A 22,521-nucleotide genomic window follows, 5' to 3' on the forward strand; every position below is an offset into this window, starting at 1 on the left:
TATGGGCACATCTTCCGACCCAGCCAACATGGCGGACGCCACGAGGCACCCAGACACTGCAGGAGTGTGGGCAGACATCGAGGTCAGACTGGTCAGAGCCTTTGCAACCTTCTGGCGCAACCTGGAGGAGAGGATGCAGCTCTGTGCCAAACAGCAGCCAAATGAACACTCACCTCCACCACCGCCACTAAACAAGCAACGAACGCCTGCAAAGCACAGTCACTCAAAACCAAGCCGGGGACCCACGGAACATCCACAGTAAGTGCTGTAGCACCAGCAGCCACTGCGGCGACCCACTGCACCGGTAAAGAGGCGAAACGAATATTCATCCCTCCAGCCTGTGAAAAGCAACACGGCCCCCAAAACAAGGCCTGGGGCTGGAAAGCGACCATGCAATACCTCAGGACTACACACACACCTGTTTCCAAGTCTCTGCGTGGGCTGAGCGAGACCCCCTGGGTCTGGGGACTGACAACACGTTGCCTACCATGGAGACTCCCTACCGACAAGATCCTGTCTTACCATTGAAATGCCTGATTTGACTGAGGTTTCCTTACATTTGTTACTTACTCAAGGGTATTGCCTACCGCTGGTCAGGTAGAATCACTTACTCATTATCACACACTAAACACCTGAACTCACTAGTTTCTTCATTGCAATGTCTCTTGAATGCTTCATATGTTCAAACCTTACTAACCCTTTAAATATGTGCATGAATTGTCAAGCCACACAATTGTTACTAAATGTTTGTTGAGTCTCTGGCACCAGCTGTTGTGGCAATGCCAACTTAAATGTACCATGTATAATCTATGCACAAACAAAATAAAGAATTATAAAAAATAAATCAAAATAAAATAAGCCTACCATTAAAATTATAGACTGATCATTTATTTGTCATTGGGCAAACATTCAAAATCAGCAGGGGATTAAATACTTTCCCCCTCACTGTATACAAATAATCATTTATTATATAAAACAAACAAATCAACAACATGAGAAAAAAAAATCTGAGTACATAATGATCCCTTTGCATACCTTTGTCACATTTTTGAGAAAATAAAGGTCTGGAACTATATCCTGCCCAGTACAGTTTTTTTTGGGGGGGTGGCTGCAAATTGAAGATGGGTCTTTGATGCATTCTCGGAGCTCATCTGTCAGTCTGGGGCCACTAAATGAAGTCGTCTGGGTGCAATGTCCCTGACTGTTGAGTACTTTATAAATTACAGATTGGAATTCAATGACATGGGGTAACTCATGTGACCTAGGTTAAGAGATGTATGCCACAGGCTTTGTGTGTTTTAAGTAAGTGTGTAATGCAGCTAACTATAGGCAGCTGTCTCAACTTATCCGTTATCTCTGGATCTATTTACTCCATTAAATTATTGTTTTTGGTTTAAAAACATTGTATTCGATATTTTACATAATAAAACAGAGTATATGAAAAACAGCTTGCAAATGCTGCTTGCAAGACAGTCTGTACCAGGGAATTCACCAATCAGAGGATTCAAATCCGTGAAAAAAGATTTAGAAAAAAAATGATAAATGAATGCAGTGGTATGTAACCTGCAACCATGGAAATAATACCATGGTGACATCAGTGTAGAAAGATGCTGAAGATGTTACATATGCACTAAGCATTCACAGGCTATATGGAACATGTATCAATGCAATGGCATTTAGTACATGAATATTCCTAACAGTGGTATAGTAGGGCAATAGCATACATTGTATTCTAATTATATTGGCTTTTTTTATGTTCTGTTAGCTGGGTAAAAGTCAATTAATTTGAAACACTTTTTTTAATTTTTTTTTATTTATTTTTTTACTTCTCTGTTTTGCCTAAAATTTTCAGAACCCTCATCATAGTGTCACATTTCCTGGTTTAAAAGACAACTCTGATCAATATGTCACTTCTCGTTTTCTAAACAGTTATTACATTTAAGAAACTTAATGATTTATTTATTTAATTGTTATGCATGATGTTTTCTTGAGACAGTATTTCACTTTGTATCTGGCTAAGCAGCCATGTTGAGTCAGACTGTGCTGTTATCTGAGAAGCTGTAGCTGAACATTAGCTGCTCAGCCTGATGGGGTGAAAACATTTCTACCTTCGTGGAAATTAAGTTGTTATGGTGCCAGGAGGTCGTTGGCTTGCTTTGTAAGTCTCCTCTCCAGCCCTGTGTTGCTTTTCCCCCCTCCAATATCCGTTATTTGAATTTTTTTAGAACAGAAGCCTCATAGGGGAACTGCTTACTGACTTAGAGCAGTTAACTGAAAATATAAGACAGTCAGTAGCTCCCCATCCCCAAACGGCTTGAGAAACATACACATGTTTCTCAAGCCGCTTTTTATGACTAGTGAGCTGCTGATTGGCTTACAGTGTCAGCTGACTGATCAGCAGTCTGAGGAATACGCCATGAATATTTTTATAAAGTGAAAGTTAGAAAGGGCAGAGTGAAACAGGTTTTAACCCTTAAAAGTGAGCCTTACCAGCGACTTTATGGTACCATAACTGTATTTCAGGGAAGTTATGGTGTCCAGAAGGACCCTTTAAATGGAATAAACGTTTAGAGAAGTAAAACTTTAATGACAGTTGTCATTTTAAATAACAAAGCTTTAACTGTGTAATCACAACAGGAGTAAAGATGATATATAACCCACAGCCCCCAGAGATGCAGCCTACTGCTGAACTAATTTAATAACCAACTAGGTTGGTACAAATCGTATTTCATTGCTGAAGCCAAATTTTTCGTTCAGTAAAGTTTCCCTCTTCTTATTTCTAATGTAGTGGATTGCCCTAAAGTACCCTGATATTGCAATTTACGTGGACACCTGCAGAGAATGCTATGAAGCTTATGTCATCTACAACTTCATGATTTTTCTTTTTAATTATCTAACGAATCGTTGCCCAAACCTTGCCTTGGTTCTGGAAGCCAAAGATCAGCAAAGACATTTACCACCTCTGTGCTGTTGCCCACCATGGGTAATGGGAGAGTGAGTATTCAAAATTGTTTCATATGATTACTTTGCAATGTGAGCGTGCTTGGGTGCTAAGATTTATCCAAAATATAAATTTCAAACCGAGCATGCAATCACAGATTTTCTGTGGCTAAATCAGTAGCAGTAGTGTTCAATATTTCAGTCCCAGGTTTTAAGTTTTTTTTTTTTTTTTTTAAGATTTTATAAAAGTCCTTTGACAGGTTCGAAATGTGAAACATTACTACATTGTAACTAGGTCAAATTTGATGAATAAAATCATCTTGTTCACTACATAGGATCGTGTGTGTGTATTTTGTAGTTTGAAAAGAATCTGCTTTGATTCTGATTGTGCTATTTACATTTTGGTATGTCTGTTAATTCGACCAACTCTGCACTAAATATAAGAGCAGGCACTTTAGGTTGCTCCTAAAGAAATGTTTTCCATATTCTGTTATTTAAATATTTACTCTGCATTTTGTAAACATGCATGTGTATGTCTTGTTACAGCGTGTTGTTATTCAGATGCAAATTGGGTGTGCTGCAATATACAGTTGTTCGACCAGTCACCACCATAATTGCATTGTAAGTATGAAGAAGAAAAAACAAAGCATGAGCGTAATTGTGTTTTCCAGGACTGGGTTTGTGACTGCAAATTGGGGGGGGGGGGGGGGGAATGTTTGTTTCTCTTTACATCTTGTTTATTTTTTTAACTTTTCTGCAGAAAAAACGTGTACAGAGTGGGTCACTCATTGTAATAGCCCCTATGGGTATTTTGTTTTCTAAAAATTCTATGTCAATTTGTCTATTTTCTTATGCATTATCCATCCATCAGAGTAAAGCCGTTATGTTCTATCCTCCTTCTGAGTGTGCTGTTCCCATTGAAGACACATTTTATTTGCATTCAATGACATATGTGGTCATATAAGTCACATTGTGCAGTCATGGGGGAAAATAACGTACATCCTCTTTAAATTCTATGGTTTTCCATATCAGGACATAACAATCATAAGTTCCTTAGCAAGTCTTAGAATTGGGTAAATACAACATCAGATAAACAACAAGGCATGACATATTACACCTTGTTACAATTTGTTTAACAAAAATAAAGCCATGGGTGAAAAACTAAATAATACAATTACTGCTTCCATCGGAATTAAGAGGCTAAGTGGCAGACAGGTGCTGCTAACCAAATGCCTTTGATTAATTGATAATCAGCAGCTGTTACCATCTCTATAAGAGCCAATGTTTTAGCAGTTTGCTGGTCTATAGCATTCATGTATGTGTTAACACAATGCCAAGGTGGAAAGAGATTAGCAATGATCTTCCCAGGAATGGACGTCCCACAGATTCACCCCAAGGTCGGACTGTACAATGCTCAGAGAAATTACAAAAAAATCAAGAGTTAAATCTTCTACTCTACAGGCCTCTGTTAGCATGTTAAAGTTCTTGACAGTACAATTAGAAAAAGACTAGGCAAGTATGGTTTGTTTGGAGGGATTGCTAGGAGAAGAGCCTCTTCTCTCTAAAAAGAACATAGCAGCACGGCTTAGGTTTGCAAAGTTGCATCGTATCAAACCGGAAGACTTCTGGAACAATGTCCTTTGGACAGACGAGAAGTGGAGATGTTTGGCCATAATGCACAGCGCCACGTTTGGCAAAAACCAAACACCGCATACTAACTCATACCAACTGTCAAGCACAGTGATGGAGGGATGATGATTTGGGCTTCTTTTGCAGCCACAGGGCTTGGGATCCTTGCAGTCGTTGAGTTGACCATGAATTCCTCTGTATACCAAAATATTCTAGAATCATCTTTCCAACCACTCAAGCTTGGCCAAAATTAAGTTGTGCAACAGGACAACACCAGCAAATCTACAATCAAATCAAATCCAGGTATTGCAATGGCCCAGTCAAAGCCCATACCTCAACCCGATTGAAATGCTGTGGTGGGACCTTAACCCCTTAAGGACCAAACTTCTGGAATAAAAGGGAATCCTGACATGTCACACATGTCATGTGTCCTTAAGGGGTTAAGAGAGCTGTACATAATCAAATGCTAGCTAACGTCAAAGAACTGAAGCAACGTTGTAAAGAAGAGTGGGCCAAAATTCCTCCCCAACGATGTGAGAGACAGAAAATGATTACTTCAAGGTATTGCTGCTAAAGGTGGTTTTACAAGGTATTGAATTATAAGGTGTACTTAGTTTTTCACTCATGGCTTCTCCATATTGGCTTTATTTTTGTTAATTAAATTATGACAAGGTGTAATATATCGTGTGTTGTTCATGTGAGATAGTATTTAACTAATTTTAAGACCTGCTAAGGAACTAATGATTTGTGTCCTGATATGTAAATCCATAAAATTCAAAGTTGGTATAGTTTATTTTTCCCATGCTATTTCTCCCTAGTAACCCAGTTTTTAAATGAATAATTATTTGGTTACTCATTCTATTTTTTTGACCATGTATGTTTTCTAAAGTTCAAATGGTTCTGCATGTATTTCATAAATAGATGTTCATTACCTGGGTTTTAGAAGTTACACTTTTCCTTGCCATAAGGATACTTATTAAAACTAAAATTCCTGCAGTGTAAACTCTTGTTAACCAAATAGCCAATACCCTCTGAAAAGCCTTCTCCAATGAACCAATCTGAGGCCTGATTAGTGAAAGTATAAGATTGCGTCTTTATTGCAATAGATCAAAAGCAGTTTGAGAGCATACATATCAAGATCCTGAATACCCGGTATATACAGGAAAAACAGACTCTTCTCATTGGGAGTAGGACAACTCCACCTGCTGGTCTTGAAATGTTTAGTTGCAAACCTTGAAAGTTTTGTTACAAAATAATTATGTTGCTGAGCATACTCTTTGGCCTATTAAAGGACCACTATAGTGCCAGGAAAACATACTCGTTTTCCTGGCACTATAGTGCCCTGAGGGTGCCCCCACCCTCAGGGACCCCCTCCCGCCGGGCTGGATGGAGAGTAAAGGGTTAAAACGTACCTTTATTCCAGCGCCGGGCGGGGAGCTCTCCTCCTCCTCTCCTCCCATTCAGCTGAATGCGCACGCGCGGCAAGAGCTGCGCGCGCATTCAGCCGGTCTCCTAGGAAAGCATTATCAATGCTTTCCAATGGACGCTTGCGTGCTCTCAAAGTGATTTTCACAGTGAGAATCACGCAAGCGCCTCTAGCGGCTGTCAGTGAGACAGCCACTAGAGGATTTGGAGGCTGGTTTAACCCATTTGTAAACATAGCAGTTTCTCTGAAACTGCTATGTTTATAAAAAAAAATGGGTTAACCCTAGCTGGACCTGGCACCCAGACCACTTCATTAAGATGAAGTGGTCTGGGTGCCTAGAGTGGTCCTTTAACCCTTCTATTACCAGACAGCAAGCTTATCCAATATATCGGTTGGAATAACCTGGTTTTGCATTTTAGTGTTGCATAATATATATTTATAAATCTTATCATTAAGGCTCTCTTAACATGATATTTGCCACATTCTAATAAGTATTGCAAATATTGAAGATCACAAAGCCCTAAACAGAATTCATTTTCTATACTAATTTAAAGGTCCACTATAGGCACCCAGACCACTTCAGCTTAATGAAGTGGTCTGGGTGCCAGGTCCATCTAGGGTTAACCCTGCCTGCTGTAAACCTAGCAGTTTCAGAGAAACTGCTATGTTTACAAATGGGTTAATCCAGCCTCTAGTGGCTGTCTCATTGACAGCCGCTAGAGGCACTTCCGCAATCACAGTGAGAAGACGCCAGCGTCCATAGGAAAGCAGACTGACTGAATGCGCATTCAGCCGATGATGTCGGAAGGAGAGTCCCCAGAACTGAGGGAGCCCGGCGCTGGAGAAAGGTAAGATTTTAACCCCTTCCTCCCCCTTCAGCCCGGCGGGGGGGCCTATTAACACCATAGTGCCAGGAAAACAAGTTTGTTTTCCTGGCACTATAGTGGTCCTTTAATAGTTTAATAGTTTCCATGCATCCAAGTTGGTGGCTTTTTAAAAATTTTATTACATCATAGTTAAAACGGTTTCTTAATAAGAATTCTTGGAAGAAAGGTTTTATTTTTTTCTTACAGTTGGAGAACTTGTGACTAGAAATGAGATTGCACATGATTTGCATACTGCATTATTTGAATTTGTTTCTTATGGAAGTTTTATCTCCTAAAGATAAAGAGTATTTAATATTTATTGTTTCCAATTAGCCTTCCTTTATTTAATGAACATAATTTGTTTATGGTATATGTTTTCGTACATCAGGGTGATGCAACATTAGGCTGCTGAAGTATTCTTCAATGTTTTATCAAAGCTCTATTTTACATCTGCAATATTCCGCCTCATGGTATTTTTTTATTAATTTTATTTTTATTATACAGATTTGTGCAGCAAAAACATTGAAACATTCTCACTACCTTATAGCACAGTGTTTGCCACACGTGTCTTCTTAGAAAGTCAAAAACGTCTCTGGACACAGCAGTATAGCAACCACTCCCTCCTTTCTGATGCGTGTGCTGATGTGTTCACATGCAAGCATTGGCAGTTTCTTTCTTACAGAGGCATAACATGATCTATGCAGGAAGAGAGAAGGATAGAAAAAGGGAGGCTGTATAGAATGTGAAAAGGAATTCTAGACTGACAATGAAGGGTATGGGTGGTATTATTCCCTACTCTATAGAAGACATGCCTGTCATTTAGCAATTCAAGGCATTCTTTATAGAGCAAGAGAGTACAGTTACATTGTTTTAGCGAGAAATAAATCACACAAAGGGTTATTGTATATTTAGCTCATGTTCTGTCGTTTAGAAAACACTGTTCTATATTTTTTTTTCTTCAATCCAAACTCTTTGGCAAATAATAATAATCTTTTTAAGTTCGTCAGTTTTTGAAAGATGAATGTGCTTCAGTTATTTAAAAAGGGTAGTTGTTGGACAACACTACATGGAAACCATGTCTGTGCTAATAGCTTCACTTTTAGAATGTAGACCCATATATTATCACTCTATTATGACTTACTGTAAGTGTGCATATTGGGTTAACCATTTTGTCTCATTTTTAGGATATGTCAGTTGGCTGGTGTTTATGGTGAAGGCGACTTCAATCTAAAAAATGCATGGACATATTTGGTTATTATCAACAATGCATCACAACTGGTGAGTTTCAGGCAGGGGTGTTTCTAGATTTCAAAAGGCTTCAGCCTAAGCAATACATGATGTATCCCAACTCTACCCTGGCTATTCTCGTGACTTAATTTCCCCCACACGATTCAGCAGGTATCTACCGTCGTGCAGGTTTGCATTTATGTCGATTTTGGGCAATAAAAACTAAACTTGAGGTCAGTTGTGCAGGAGCTCTCTAAAGACAATTCTGGCCAGCTTGACTGTCAGGCCCCGTCCCCCAGGTGCTCTGAGAAATTACCTGCCAATGAGTTTAGCTCCACTACGCTAAAAACCAGGAAGTAACAGGATCATTTGCAAATTTACCACATAAACTTGAGGTAATATATGCCAAAGAGAACTCATGAAGAGGTTGTGTAAGAAATAATAAGCACTGTCTTAAAGGAACATTATAGTGTTAGGAATACAAACATGTATTTCTAATGCTATATTGTTCTCCTAACTATGTATGTGAGTTTCCGTGCGGTTTCAAAGGTGAGTTTTACTTACCTTTTTTCCCTCTTGGCATTGGTCTCGCCATGGCCGCTCCGCCACCTTGGCTATGATCATAAAGTTTGATGATCTCAGCCAATCTCATGCTTCCCCATAGGGAAGCATTGTGAGGCTATTGCACATGCGTGGCAAATCACTGCTCTGTGTCAATAAAATGTTCTCTAGGAACAGCATTTGATTAAGAACTGAGTTTAACTTGGTTCTCACAGTGGAAGTGCCTCTAGTGAGTGTCCGGAAGACAGTCACTAGGAGGTGTGTTTAACCCTGTAATGGAAACATTGCAGTTTGTTTGTATATAGCAGGGTTCAAACTAAAGGGCCATTGCATCCATCCTACTTCAGTTGAGATAAAGGGGCTTGGGTGCCCTTAATTAATGGTCATTTAAGCAATCAGTAGTTGAAACAGTTTTGCTTTTCATTCTTCTTCCCCATAGACTTTTTTTTATTTTTGCCTATTATTTGTGTTGTCCTTTAAGTTTAAGTATTTTTTGTTTAAGTATTCTTTACAAATTGTCTGCCTTTTTCTTTTTCTAGTTTGCCATGTATTGCCTTGTCCTGTTTTACAAAGTTCTGAAAGAAGAGCTAAATCCAATTCGACCAGTTGGCAAGTTTCTCTGTGTGAAAATGGTTGTCTTTGTGTCATTTTGGTAAGCAGATTTTGTAAGTGTTTGTACAAATTTCTTCGGTTATCTATACAGCACATCTCTTTATGTGATCAGTTTAGACTTTTCACAGAACAGATGTCTCTTCAAGAATGCAAGATCCATAGCTTGTTCACCCTATCTAACAATGTCTGGATTTTCCAGAAAAGCCACCAAATGAGCGAGTACTTAAACATGTGGCCTCTATTAAAATGTAAAAAAAAAAAAAAAAGAATAAAGTAAGCCTATGGGAGTCATTATGGCCCCCATATTACTGTAAGCGAAGTTGTAGACCTCCCTTATGCCCCCACCTGTGGAATATCTACAAAATATAAAGGCCCTATGCATGAGGGACTTTGTGGACAGCAGGTGGGGGTGATTACACAAAAAAACAACAGGGAGGACATCCTAATGCCCCACCTGTTGGTGTGGACTACTTAAACGGGGGGCTGACCTAGTGTTCCCCCACCAGCCAATAAGTGTCGGGTTGGGTCTATTCGTTTAATATCGGGGTGGACCTGTTGCCAGTGTTCACCTATGGGTGCTGTTGGTGGAGGACGACTTTAAATAAATATACAAAATTGCTTATAAGTCAGGAGTAGGAGCATAACGGAGGTCTACATCCCCTCTTGTAATATGAGGCTATATTGGACCCCATAGGCTTATTATTTTTTATTTATTTTTATACTTTTTAATGTGGCTTCTAGCTAGTAAGTGCTGGCCAGCCACCACATGATCACTCATCTCATCAGGTGAGTGTGCAGGAAAGCAGTATAGTGGGAAGATGATAGAGGAGAGTGGACTAATTATGTTTGAAGAGAAGGGGGCAAAAAGCTGAAAGGAATAAAAATGACTTGGGGAGGCTGTTGACTTTCCTGAAGAGATTAGTTTGTTTGTTTTTGTAAAGGACCGAAGGATTGAAGACTAGGGGAATGTCCTTTGAGGGAAGTAGACTACAATGAGAAATTCTGTAGATGAGAATTAAACAATCAGACAGTGCCCAATCATCAGCTTATCCCAGTTGCCTTTTTTTGTTTGGAGGGGGGGGGGGGACAAAAAAAACTGAAGGACGATCACTGGATAACTGGGAAAGCTTTGTTCTTCTAAGGCTGGCTTCCCCAAACTGCGGCCCTCCAGATGTTGCTGAACTAAAACTCCTTTAATTCTCAACCTATCTATTTCATTCATAGAATCATGGGAGTTGTAGTTCAGCAACATCTGGAGGGCCGGAGTTTGGGAAAGCCTGTTCTAAGGGTTGAGGTGAGTGTGCCGCCCATTGCCCACTGACTTTTTTCAACTTAAAATGACTCCTTATGTAGCTGTTCCTCATTATTCATTAATACAAGATTGCAAAAGAAAACCAATCCATCCCCATTCTAATACAAAGTTGTCTAACTTATTATTTTTTATTTTTTTTTAATAGGGATTTCCTCAGGTAATTATGACAAGTTGGCAACTCAGAATTGTCATGGCAAAAGTAGCTGATGTTGCCTAGTAATTAGGCTAGGCAGTATTGTAACAATTTCCCCCCCACATTTATTGGCATGTTCGAATGTTCCACCCACATAGTTTTTCATGAATTACAAACCGTCTTATAAATGAGCATCAGACGTCCTAAACAAAATTTCAACTGGGAAAATGTTGTACAAACCGAATAATCGCACTGTCCACGAGTCAAATCCACACTTTTACACTCAGCGTTTAAATTGATAAACATAAGAGGAAAAAAAATACATGGTGATCGTGAATTAATTGCACAAAACAAGGTTGTTTACCCATGCATAAAACATAATATAGGCTTATGAGTTTTTCTCTTGTTTTTCACTCAGGCAAGCTGTTTTTATTGCACTGTTGGTGAAGGTTGGAATTATATCATATAAAAACACCTGGGAGTGGAAGAATGTTAAGGATGTGGCTACAGGACTACAGGTAAACTAATTACAACAGACTGACCATGCACTACTCCCTTTATTCCAGTGACCACTGTTGATCAGCATCTTCCACTGTGTCCACTCTCCGTATCGCCTCTTTTTAGCAATCTCAGAAACGTAGCCACTGAGATCACCAAGAAACAATAATACATTTAAAGACCAGATTCAGGAAATCTTCTTCTATATGTAATGAGCAACAGCACCTTCTTTGCTCATTACTTGTAGAATGGAAAGTCCTGAATTTGGTCTTCAAATGTATTACAGGGCTGCAGGTAACTCACTTTTTAACCTTTTGTTGATCATTTGATTTAGTGCGTGAGGTAAAGAAATGCCAATGTATTTTTACCTGGGTGTCACTGTTTTCATGTGCTGTTGGCTTACATTTTTTAGATCTCAGGGATTTATTCACTAAGCAATGAACTGGGGCAAGTTCACAAGTGACTACTGAAAAAGCAGAGTTGAAGAGTTGAAATCATCCCATCTCAACTATTCACATTAGCAACATTGCATTGCTTTAACAATTGAATTCTACCTACTTGCCATTGTTGTGGCATCATTTGGTAAAAACGAAATACGCTAAATAAACAAAAGACAACATGTTTCTTGACTCATTAGCAGTCCAGTGTGTTTTGGTTCTTAGAGAGGGACCTTTTAAAGAAATATACTTTTATTACATTGTGTATTGTTGGGAATTCAGAATTAATTTCAAATTTAAGGGCACTTATTCCAGGTGAATATGGCCTTAAATTTGAAATTCTTTATGGATTCCTTGTAAATAACACTGATAATATAACCCATATTCTGACACTATATTTATAAACCGTGCTTGTTACAGTTCAGTACATTTGTTCTCTCATTTGAAAGAGGTTGTGTAAACAGTTGCGGCTCACTATTTTCAAATTTATATATTCTTACATATAGCTAGAGGAAATAAGTTATGCCATATTATTATTTTTTTAATTTTGGTTTTCTCCTTCTCCACTCATCCTAGGATTTTGTTATTTGTGTTGAAATGTTCTTGGCTGCCATTGCCCATCATTTCAGTTTTTCATATAAGCCTTATGTGCAAGAGGCAGAGGAAGGCTCTTGTTTTGATTCCTTTCTTGCTATGTGGGATATTTCTGATATTAGAGCAGATATATCTGAGCAAGTGCGCAATGTTGGTAAGTACATTTGTTTGTCTTATTTTGATGACTGTATATGTGTTATTCATTCAAAAAATGTTTTAATATGGAAACCGTTCACGCAAAAATAATCTATGACCTCTCAAAGCCCTGTTAACATCTATGCAGTCACTTTAACAACAAAAGGCATCGTATAGAGTTTTAACAAATGGTCTCTGCAGCCTGCTAAATACATATTATATTGCTGTGTCTCCATGAAAACAAGGGGACTCAAACAATATTACCCTGCATCATCCACTGGAGAGGTTTATGGTGGACACAACATGTCTTTATTTTACTCAGGACCCTAAGAAAATACAGTGATTTGAGGTAAGATTCATTTTTCTCGATAGGCTTGCAAAGTTCCCTTCACGCATCCCCTAAAGAGATGAAAGAAAGTCCCCAAACTCCTGGTCCCAGTACATAGAGCCATTTAGTAAAAATAGCAAATCGTTATCATAGTACTGGAATTGATACCCACTTCTGTCACAGCTATGGGGCAGCTTACCTATATTCTAGTCCATCAATGAATATATACTCTTCCCTTAGACATTGCCCGACCATTACTAATAAAGGCTCACTGCCACAGTCAAGCTCATGCATAAGCATGGATCCCCCCTGCTCACCCTATATGTCATAAGCGGGTTCAATTCAAGATCACGCATCATCACGCATCTATACACCCAAGGGGACAACTCTGGACCACAACTTGGCATAGGCCCTCTCAACACCCCATGTTGCCATTTATTATCTCATCATTTTCTCTAACATAAAACCCCCTCATTCTACATTTCCGTCTGGTCACATAACTAATTGACATGTATTGATATCTACCTCATGTTTACTCAACATCGTTATTTGTTATTGTTACTTTATAACCATACTAAGTGACGTGTTACATGCTCATCTATTCTGTGGAATGAGAAAATAAAGAAAAGAAAATCATGCTCTTAAGTGGCACACTTTTTAAGAGGCCTCCTGCTTGGGAATCCCTAAATTCCTGGCTCCTCTTCATCATAACAAAAAAAAATGGCTTCCCTACCTAGTTCAGTCCCTACTCTTATCATTAGGAAGAAGGCATTGCTACTCAACCATAAATAAAATAATAAACCGTGTAAAAATATAATGTGATTTAACACTTGCTTATCTAGCATTGTCAGAAAAAGATTGCTTGTTCTCAATTGTCAAAAGGGGATGCTGTCAAAATAAATACAGCCCCTCCAACCCAGTGGCTGGAAAGTAAATGACTGAGGCCCTATGCTCCGTACAGAAGTGTTTGCATACCCCTATCTCAACATGTTGACCATGTCCTACAATGTGATTGACTATATGTACATTTCTATGTAGCTATGCGCTGGCAGTTGCATAGCAGAAAACTGATAATCTTATCAACTGTTTTATTACACTTTGCTTGCATTTACATAGACAAGGTCAAACTTTGCATTTTTTTCTGGCTCTGCCAGGCAACACATGCAATATTAACAGTATTTTTTTTCTTTTTTTGTACAATGCATAACCGACATAGGCAAAATAGGGGGAAAAATACTATTCAAAACAGTGCTGAGTACAACCAAAGGGTTTCTCATCAAACTGCAAAGTAGTAATTACTGGCTGCTGGAAAGCTAGATGCAGTTCTATATTTGTATTTAATATAAAGGAACTAATAATGAAATACAAACAAAACACAAACTGGGTCATAAGTACGTTTTGTGTTCCTTTATAGTTAATTTGTGTAATGTAAGACTTAATAAAGAACCTCAGAGGAACTTTTTTTTGTTTACATTTTATTACTGTGCTCGGGTTTGCTAATACTTCTAGATTTGATGTGGCTGACCTATTTCTTTTTTGATCTTTGTCAAATATATTTTATTTTTTTCCATATATTGTAATAAACAATAAACAGTTGTAACAGATACAATAAATATTAATGGGATGGGGAAACTGGTATAAAAGGGGTATCATTAGATCTATATCTGTACATCAAAATAAAGAGTAAAACATTACTTTAAATAAAATATATATCGATAATGGCATTATGTAAACATAACGGATAAATGATACATAACTATTTACAAACAATACATTTTCTTCCCATGTATTCCAGTAATATAATAGCTTATCTAATAAGGGGGATGGTTGTCTTACGGCCAATTCATATGTTTTATTTTTTAGTGTCAGGTCAGGATTTCTTTAACCCCTTAAGGACCAAACTTCTGGAATAAAAGGGAATCATGGCATGTCACACATGTCATGTGTCCTTAATGGGTTAATTGACAGTAATTTGGGAGATTTCCAGTATCGGGGTAGTGAACAAGTGGCAGCAATTAAAATATGTCCTATAATTATTTTGTTGATTTTATTTATGGAACGAGGAAAATGTTTAAATAAGTAAAAGATGTTTTGAATTAATGCATGTATATTCAAAATATTCCTCAGATAAACTTTTAAGGGAAGATTATTATTATTATGCACTGGTGGTGGGGTTTAAATGTTCTACTACAGTTCCTTATTTAATTTGTTAAAGATATGCTTGGTTAGCCTTATGAGTTACCATTTTTTGTCTCTTTTTGAATTATTTTTTTTATTTTCTTTGCTTTCCATAAAATTTTGCAGTGTAATCACCAGTTCTAAGTTAGGCGTTTTTACATTTGCAGGACGGACAGTTTTGGGCAGACCTCGGAAGATGTTTTTCACAGATGACTTAGAACAAAATGAACACACTAGCTTGCTTTCTTCATCTACTCAGGATCCATTGTCTGCAGCCTCCTCTATGCCGCCTTCTCCATCAGGACACTACAAAGGGTTTGGCCAGACAATAACACCTCAAACTACACCTACTTCCGCAACCGCCCCAGAGGAACTCTACAGTGCTGACACTCCTGACCAAGATACTCAGGTGCCAGTGACTGAGGATAGCGAGGAGGTCTCATTTGAAAGCGGCAAGCATTTAGAATCCTAACAACCCAGACATTTTTAACAGAGAATTGCCAAATGTTCTAATGGCCAGAGCTAGTTCAGGTTGCAAAAACAGGAGAAAAAAAAATGGATCCCCAACGGTTATATTTATTTTATCTGCTGCTTACATCATTTTCTGACAAAAGGAAGCCTGGTTAAAGTCAATGTTGATTCCGAAAGCAGTAAGGATGGTTATAATATGGTTGTACCTGGTGGGTTTTTTTTTGTTTTTGTTTTTTTATATATTTTTGTTGTCATACACCTCCAGTAATGGCCTGCTGTGAATAAAATACAGCTATTTATAGATTACCTAATAATACAGCGCATTTAAGCCTCAACTTCCTCAGACCATCAAATAACTGCATTCTATGCCACAAAGCACAAACAGATTTTAAGAAAAAAAAAATATATATATATATATATATTGCTTAGTATCTATGTTTATTGACAGCAACCTGAAAAGATGCACAATATCTGACATTTTGACGCTGTGGTGATGACATGAAAAAGGGTTTAATAGTTTGGGTAAAAACTAAATTTTAGGAGCATTATAGTATGTTTCTGACCAGGTTATTTGTTCAAATATTATTCATCATTATAAATTATTTTGTACATGGTCACGCTCCTCCTTACTCACAATTATTTATGTATTGTCCAAATCTTTTAATGTAGTATTTGTTTTTGAATAAGGATTAGCTTGTATGGGATATTAGTGGTTTTTTTTTTTGGTTTTTTTATCGGTTTGATATGGCTGCTGGTAAGTGTAAACATTGCTTTTAGGACCCAGTGTAAGCCCCATTCTATAGGTTCCCTTGGGTATAAATGGGGCTAGAGTGTATTGCAGTACAGAGTGAACTTCAAAGGTTAATAGCAGTCAATATGTTATGTTGATGTTACAATATTTCTACGGGCATATTTTTGGACAACAACGTATTAGGGGTTTCAAATTAATTTTCAATATTGTTGCTTTGTGTCTGATTTTTATATTCCTCAAAACCATACTATTAATAAAAGGAGCTTAATAAAATTAGATAGTTAAATCTATAGGCTTAAAGAGTAATTTCGGTAGAAGCTTGCAACTGGATAGAAAGTGACCATCAATGTAGAGTGGATGTCTGTAATTGTAATTGTTTTTAATTTATATTTTTTTTGCCACAAAGCCTTATATTTTTGTTCATAATTGATATATTGTGAGCGATTTTTTTTTCAATTTTTATGTGTGAGTGCTTCTTCCAGTTTTACATTATAGTGCTATGTCTTTTAAGAAGTAAATGTGTCCAGGGTATGCAGGTTTAAATTTCTCTCCTTCGCTATTTTTGGAGCACGAGGTTTGCCAGCAATGTGCTGAGTTGACAACGGTATTTGTTCCTTCAGATGAATTACAAGAAAACACAGAGATGCAAGAGACAGAATCAACCAAAAGTTGTGCAGGTTAAGACTTGATGTATATGCTGGAGTTTGGCATGACTTCAGTAACTTCTGTACTGCTTAAATGAACAGGCCTAGCCAAACACCATTATATGCCATTGTGGTTTCTGGTGTTTGTAGACATTTATAAAGTACATATATTCTGCATTTTCTGGTGATCACATTTATGGCGATTGTATGTTTTATTGGCATTAACCGATAGAAATCCTGCATGTTTTGTAGTATTGTTTGGTGTACTCCTAAAACATACTACATAAAGAATGTAAAGTGGCAACTCACATCCCCTTTTTTGTAGTTATTGCATTGTAAAGATTATAAAATGTGGCTTCTTGTCATTGATCGTGGTAATAGGTTTTTTTTAAGAAACCAACTGAAATATATATTTTATTGCATACAAGTCCACAGTTTTTTTTTTTTTTAGTATTTCTTTCTCTCAAACTCCGGCCCCCCAGATGTTGCTGAACTACAACTCCCATGATTCTCTGAATTACATAGATAGCCAGAGAATCATGGGAGTTGTAGTTCAGCAACATCTGGGGGGCCGGAGTTTGAGGACCGCTGCTCTACAATGAGGCTGTAAATGTCATGTTCTCCAACTTTTACACATTCGGGCAAAACGTGCTTCTTTCATTGTGTTCTTTATTACTTTTTTCTTTAAAGTACATTCTGCCCTCCCCTGATATATAGTGTACCTGTCATGGGAAAACCACTGTAAGGTTGATTTTTATTTATTTTTATCACTAAAATAATCTACACAATGTGCTAACAGACTAGCAACCTGAAAATGGTCTCTCTCCCAGTTCTGTCAATCATTCCCTGCCATGCACTTCTATAGAGTTAGCGAAGTGTACTGAATTAGTTTTTTACGCATCTTTCTTGCCTTCTGAATTTTTATAGCACATATGCAGCAATGTGCTATTTTGCCTATCATGTGCCATTTCAATGTCGCTCTTATTGTGAAAAGGAGATAATGTTCCTTGTAATCAGAAGTCCTTTTGTGCTTCTTTCAGAATGGGATTGTTTATAGCTACTATAACATAATCTGAAATAGAAAATGTGGGCCATTACTAGGCATCAGTGGACAAATATTTAAGTTCAGTAAATATTTATAGTTGTAAATCACTGCGGAATAGCGTGGCGCTATCTAATTGCTAACAATAATAATATGTCTGAGGCAAGATGTTAATAAAAATATATATAGTTCTTAATGCTTATTTTGTATTCTTCGGTTAGTTTGAACATTGTTTCAGTGATTTTATTTATTTTATTGTAAACTGTAAACTCTCAAACTTTGATTGTGTAAACCTGTACTATAATCAGTTATTTAATTTCTGATTTTAGCTATTTTATTTTGACTCTTTGCACTATAAATTTATGTCACTGTTACATATTGGACTTATGAGGAATGCTGCTTGAGCCAGCAATGTGCTGAGCTGACAACAGTATTTGTTCCTTCAGATGAATTACATTCCCAGGCCCCCGCAACTGATTTTGGAACAGCAACTAATGTAAATCCTCATATCGTTAATGTGGAGGGGAAGCACACTTAATATTTTGAACTTAACGCTTGAGCTTAGCCTAACGCTTAATTTCATTCTGAATTGTAATGTAACAAACAGTGAAATGTGTATTTGAAATACGTACAAAATTTTATGTAACTTACCACACATGACCTGTTGTAAATATACGTTTATTCACTAAAGCCGGAAAACCACTTGAATGTAATTTTGTTTTTGTTTTTTAAACTTCAGACTTAATTTGAGAGATTCCCCTGCATCCTTCAACTCTGCCAAAGTCTATTTACTCTGTTGTGTAAGCTATTATACAGGAATATAGTGCCTGAAGTAAAACTTTTTCTAAGTGAATGGAAAGCCAAGGCCTTCCTCCCTCCCCCTTTTTTTATTTTTTTTAAACTCCCGAGTCATGATTGACACGATTTACATCTTCTATGCAATGTGCTGTGGAAACCAATGTAAATTAAATGCACGATCTTCTAATAAAAGTCTTCTTTGTGACAGAACTTTTTACAGTGGCAAAAGCAATTTAAGTGTTTCATTTATTAGGTTTCTCATGTCACAAGCTGTTTTAGCTGAGCAGCTATTTTAAAAAAAAATTATTTTAGTTGTACATAGATTATACAAACACGTTTGCAATGTCAAAACAGCTAGAGCAAACAGATCAATAGACCTAGTAAGACAATTGTATGGCATTTGACAGCACTGCACATTTTTTTAATAGGAAATGTAGAATATGAGAACATAGGAGTTATGGAGCCACTGGGTACATATTATAATGGAAGCATAAAAAAAACAGAAAACCCTGCACTATTAAACAGGACAGTAGAAATATTTTTGTCAATATGGGTTCATCCAATACCACAAGTAGGTCTCAGGCAGTCCATCTGAAGCTGGTTTTAAGGTCACCACTCACACAGGCCTCCCCCCCCCCCCCCCCCCCAATGACAGCCAGGCTTCATGCAGATACTCGGGAGGTTTGCAGAGTTTGGGGTCTTCATTTTTCTGTGTCTTTGAAGTTTGAAGGGGATTCACAAACGGAGTATAGCGCACTCACTCTTAGGCATGTAGGTGCTTATCAGGGCCAGGGTTGGCAAAACCCAGTTTAGTAGATAAAATAAATTAGGTCCAGGCACAGGATTGCTGCAGGAAGGCAGGTTTATTGGAACAAAAAGTGCAAGGTTTTGTCCTACACAGAGGCCTTTATCAAGCTTGATAAAGGCCTCTGTGTAGGCTGAAACCTTGCACTTTTTATTCCAATAAACTTGCCTTCCTGCAGCAATCCTGTGACTGGACCGAATTTATTTTATTTAGTTTGAAGGGAAGACATTAAGGCACATTTAGTAGTTCCCACTCTCCACTCAGCGTGAACACAAACCATAGGGTGCTGCAGTTGTGTTTACAGTGTTTTTACAAGAAAACAAACACTTTAGACACAACATGGTAATCCCTAAATCCTGGACTAGTTGGGGGTACTTGAGGGCTGGGTGGGGAACCCCTGCCTTTCTTCTTGGAAGATTTTTGATCAACAGCAGTTTTTTTCAGAGAACTTGTTTGATTTAATCAAAATTTTCTATGAGTAAAGGCTGGGTCAGCGCTTTCAAAAAGAGCATTGAATATACCGGTTTTAACCCCTCAAGGACATGTGACATGTCATGATTCCCTTTTATTCCAGAAGTTTGGTCCTAAAGGGGTTCAAGCAAACCGGTGTGCTTTTTCTTTCAGGGTACACTCTTAATAGGGAAGATACAACGGAACACAGAAGGCAGACTCTACCACAAGACTGGAGCAGACACCGTGAAGGGACCAAAGAAATAAGGCAGGATCCTATTGGGAAAGTAGAACCTATAAATTGGAAAAGAAGATAAATAGTCATCTAATAGATTATCTAAGTCGGGGATAGGCAAACTTGATGTTGTGGACTACATCTCACTTAATGCTTTTAACAGCCACAATGCTGGCAAAGAATGAGTGGATATATAGTAAATAATATCTGGAGTGCCAAAGGTTGACTATACCCAATTGAAGTGATGTGATGGGTCCAATGCCAAGAATTTATCAAGGTACACAGTCCTGAACTAGAATGCCTGCAAATTATAGACCTGTGAGCTTAACTTCTGTGGCTGGGAAAGTATTTATTTGAAAGGTTCTTAAAGGAATAATATTCATTAATTCATTGAGAAGAATGTGGTTATCAGTAAAATCAGCATGGTTTAATGAAACAGATCATGTCAAACTAGCTTATTTGCATTATAAGTAAGTAGAAGTTGCAGGGGATGTGACCTACGTTGATTTTGCCAAGGCGTTTGATACACTTCCACACAACAAATTAGTGTTCAAACTCAAAAGAAATTGGGAATTGTTGAGAACTCTTGTTCTTGGGTCAAACATTGGCTTAAAAATAGAGTACATAGAGTTTTCATCAATGGTAAATTTTCAAGCTGGACAGCAGTGATAAGTGGTGTCCCTCGGGGTTCTGTTCTGGGACCGCTTCTATTTAACATATTTATAAATTATCTTGAAATAAGCTTTGAAAGTCCTGTTTCAGTGTTTGCAGATGACACAAAACTCTGTAAAGTAATACAATGTGAGCAAGATATTACTTGCTGCAGAGGGATTTAGATCGACTGGGCACTCAAATGGCAGATTAAATTTAACCCCTTAATGACACATGACGGAAATATTCCATCATGATTTCCTTTTATTCCAGAAGTTGTGTCCTTAACCCCTTAAGGACACATGACATGTCTGACACGTCTTGATTCCATTTTATTCCAGAGGTTTGGTCCTTAAGGGGTTAATGTAGAAAAATGCAAAGTTATGCACTTTGGAGTAAAGAATGCACAAGCAACTTATACGCTAAATGGTAGTGAATTAGGGATAACAACACACAAGGAAGTTTGGGAATTGTTATGGACAACAAACTAGGCAACGATGTGCAATGTCAATCAGCAGTGGCTAAGGCCATAAGGTATTGTTTGTATGACAAAGGGCAATAATTCTCGGGTTGAGAATAAAATGTTGCCTCTTTATAAATCACTGGTAAGAGCACATATTGCATATGCTGTGCAATTTTGGGCACGTGTTCTAAAGAAGGATATTATGGTACTAGAAAAAGTGCAGAGCAGGCTACAAAATTAATAAATGGAATGGAGCATATTAGCTATGAAGAAAGGTTAACAAACATAATATGAAACTGCGCGTCAGACGGGAAATTATAACATTATACAAATATATCTGGGGCCAATACAAACCATTGTCTGGATATCTCTTCACAAACAGGGTTATACAAAGGACACGGGGTCATGTGTTTAGACTGGAAGAAAGAAAATTTTGTCTAAGGCAAAGAAAAGTATTTTTTTACTGTGGAATTCTCTGCCCGAAGAAGTGGTTTTATCAGAGTCTGTACAGATGTTTAAAAAGCAACTAGATGCATACTTGCAAAAAACATAATATTTAATTATATAATTTTTCAACTGTAGGGTAATAGCTCCTTGATCCAAAGATAAATCTGACTGCCATTCTGGGGTCAAGAAGGATTTTTTTTTCTAGTTTGTTGCAAAATTGGAAGTGCTTCAGGCTGGGGTTTTTAAGCCATCTTTTAGATCAACAGCAAAAAAACACATGTGAGGAAGGCTGAATTTGATGAACACATCTCTTTTCAGCCTATGTAACTGTATAATAGAGTTAGGTCACCTGACATTTTTCCACCTATTCTGGTCCACCAATATTTAGATATATGAATTATTTCAATCTTTAGGGATGGATACAAACTAAAATTTAAATAAGATCTAAAAAGATCAGATAAAAGGACACGTTTGGCTCAAGATCGAAACACGAAATTACAGTTCACAACAATCCACAACATAATTGAAAGAGCAAGTGGAGAGCAGACAATAAAACTTTATTTTCATATAAAGTATTCATAAAAGATAAATCCCCAGTGCTACAGTAATACAAGCTTCAAAATGTCTGAAAAATGTATCAGACTGCTTGTATAAAATCTATGTAAGAGAAAAAACTCCACAACTAGCGTTCAAATAAAAATGTAAGTATAGGCACCTGCTCAAATGTCTATCAGAAATCTGTAAATTGATCATCCACCATGGGGATTCCTGGTACCCCAGATGGTCCCACTAACTATAATTAGTATAGAGCCAAGGGTAGGCAACCTTTGGCCCTCCAAATGCTGTGGACTACATCTCCCCTGATACTTTGCTAGTATTATGGCTGTA

The 22,521-nt window shown here is 37.6% G+C and overlaps 1 protein-coding gene across 1 annotated transcript in view; it reads left to right on the forward strand.

Annotated features, from left to right (window-relative positions):
- TMEM184C (transmembrane protein 184C) overlaps positions 1–15,733 on the forward strand; it is a 32,018-nt gene extending 16,285 nt beyond the window's left edge. Inside the window, exons 4-10 of the mRNA XM_063458485.1 lie at positions 2,789–2,994; positions 3,487–3,561; positions 8,046–8,139; positions 9,189–9,301; positions 11,125–11,224; positions 12,218–12,389; positions 15,044–15,733. Of these exons, the coding sequence (XP_063314555.1) occupies positions 2,789–2,994; positions 3,487–3,561; positions 8,046–8,139; positions 9,189–9,301; positions 11,125–11,224; positions 12,218–12,389; positions 15,044–15,348 (1,065 nt within the window). The 3' untranslated portion in view covers positions 15,349–15,733. The remainder of the gene's footprint in view (positions 1–2,788; positions 2,995–3,486; positions 3,562–8,045; positions 8,140–9,188; positions 9,302–11,124; positions 11,225–12,217; positions 12,390–15,043) is intronic.
- The last annotated feature ends 6,788 nt before the right edge of the window (positions 15,734–22,521 follow it).

This window comes from Pelobates fuscus, chromosome 6, assembly GCF_036172605.1.
Source record: "Pelobates fuscus isolate aPelFus1 chromosome 6, aPelFus1.pri, whole genome shotgun sequence".
In the NCBI taxonomy this organism is placed as follows: domain Eukaryota; kingdom Metazoa; phylum Chordata; class Amphibia; order Anura; family Pelobatidae; genus Pelobates; species Pelobates fuscus.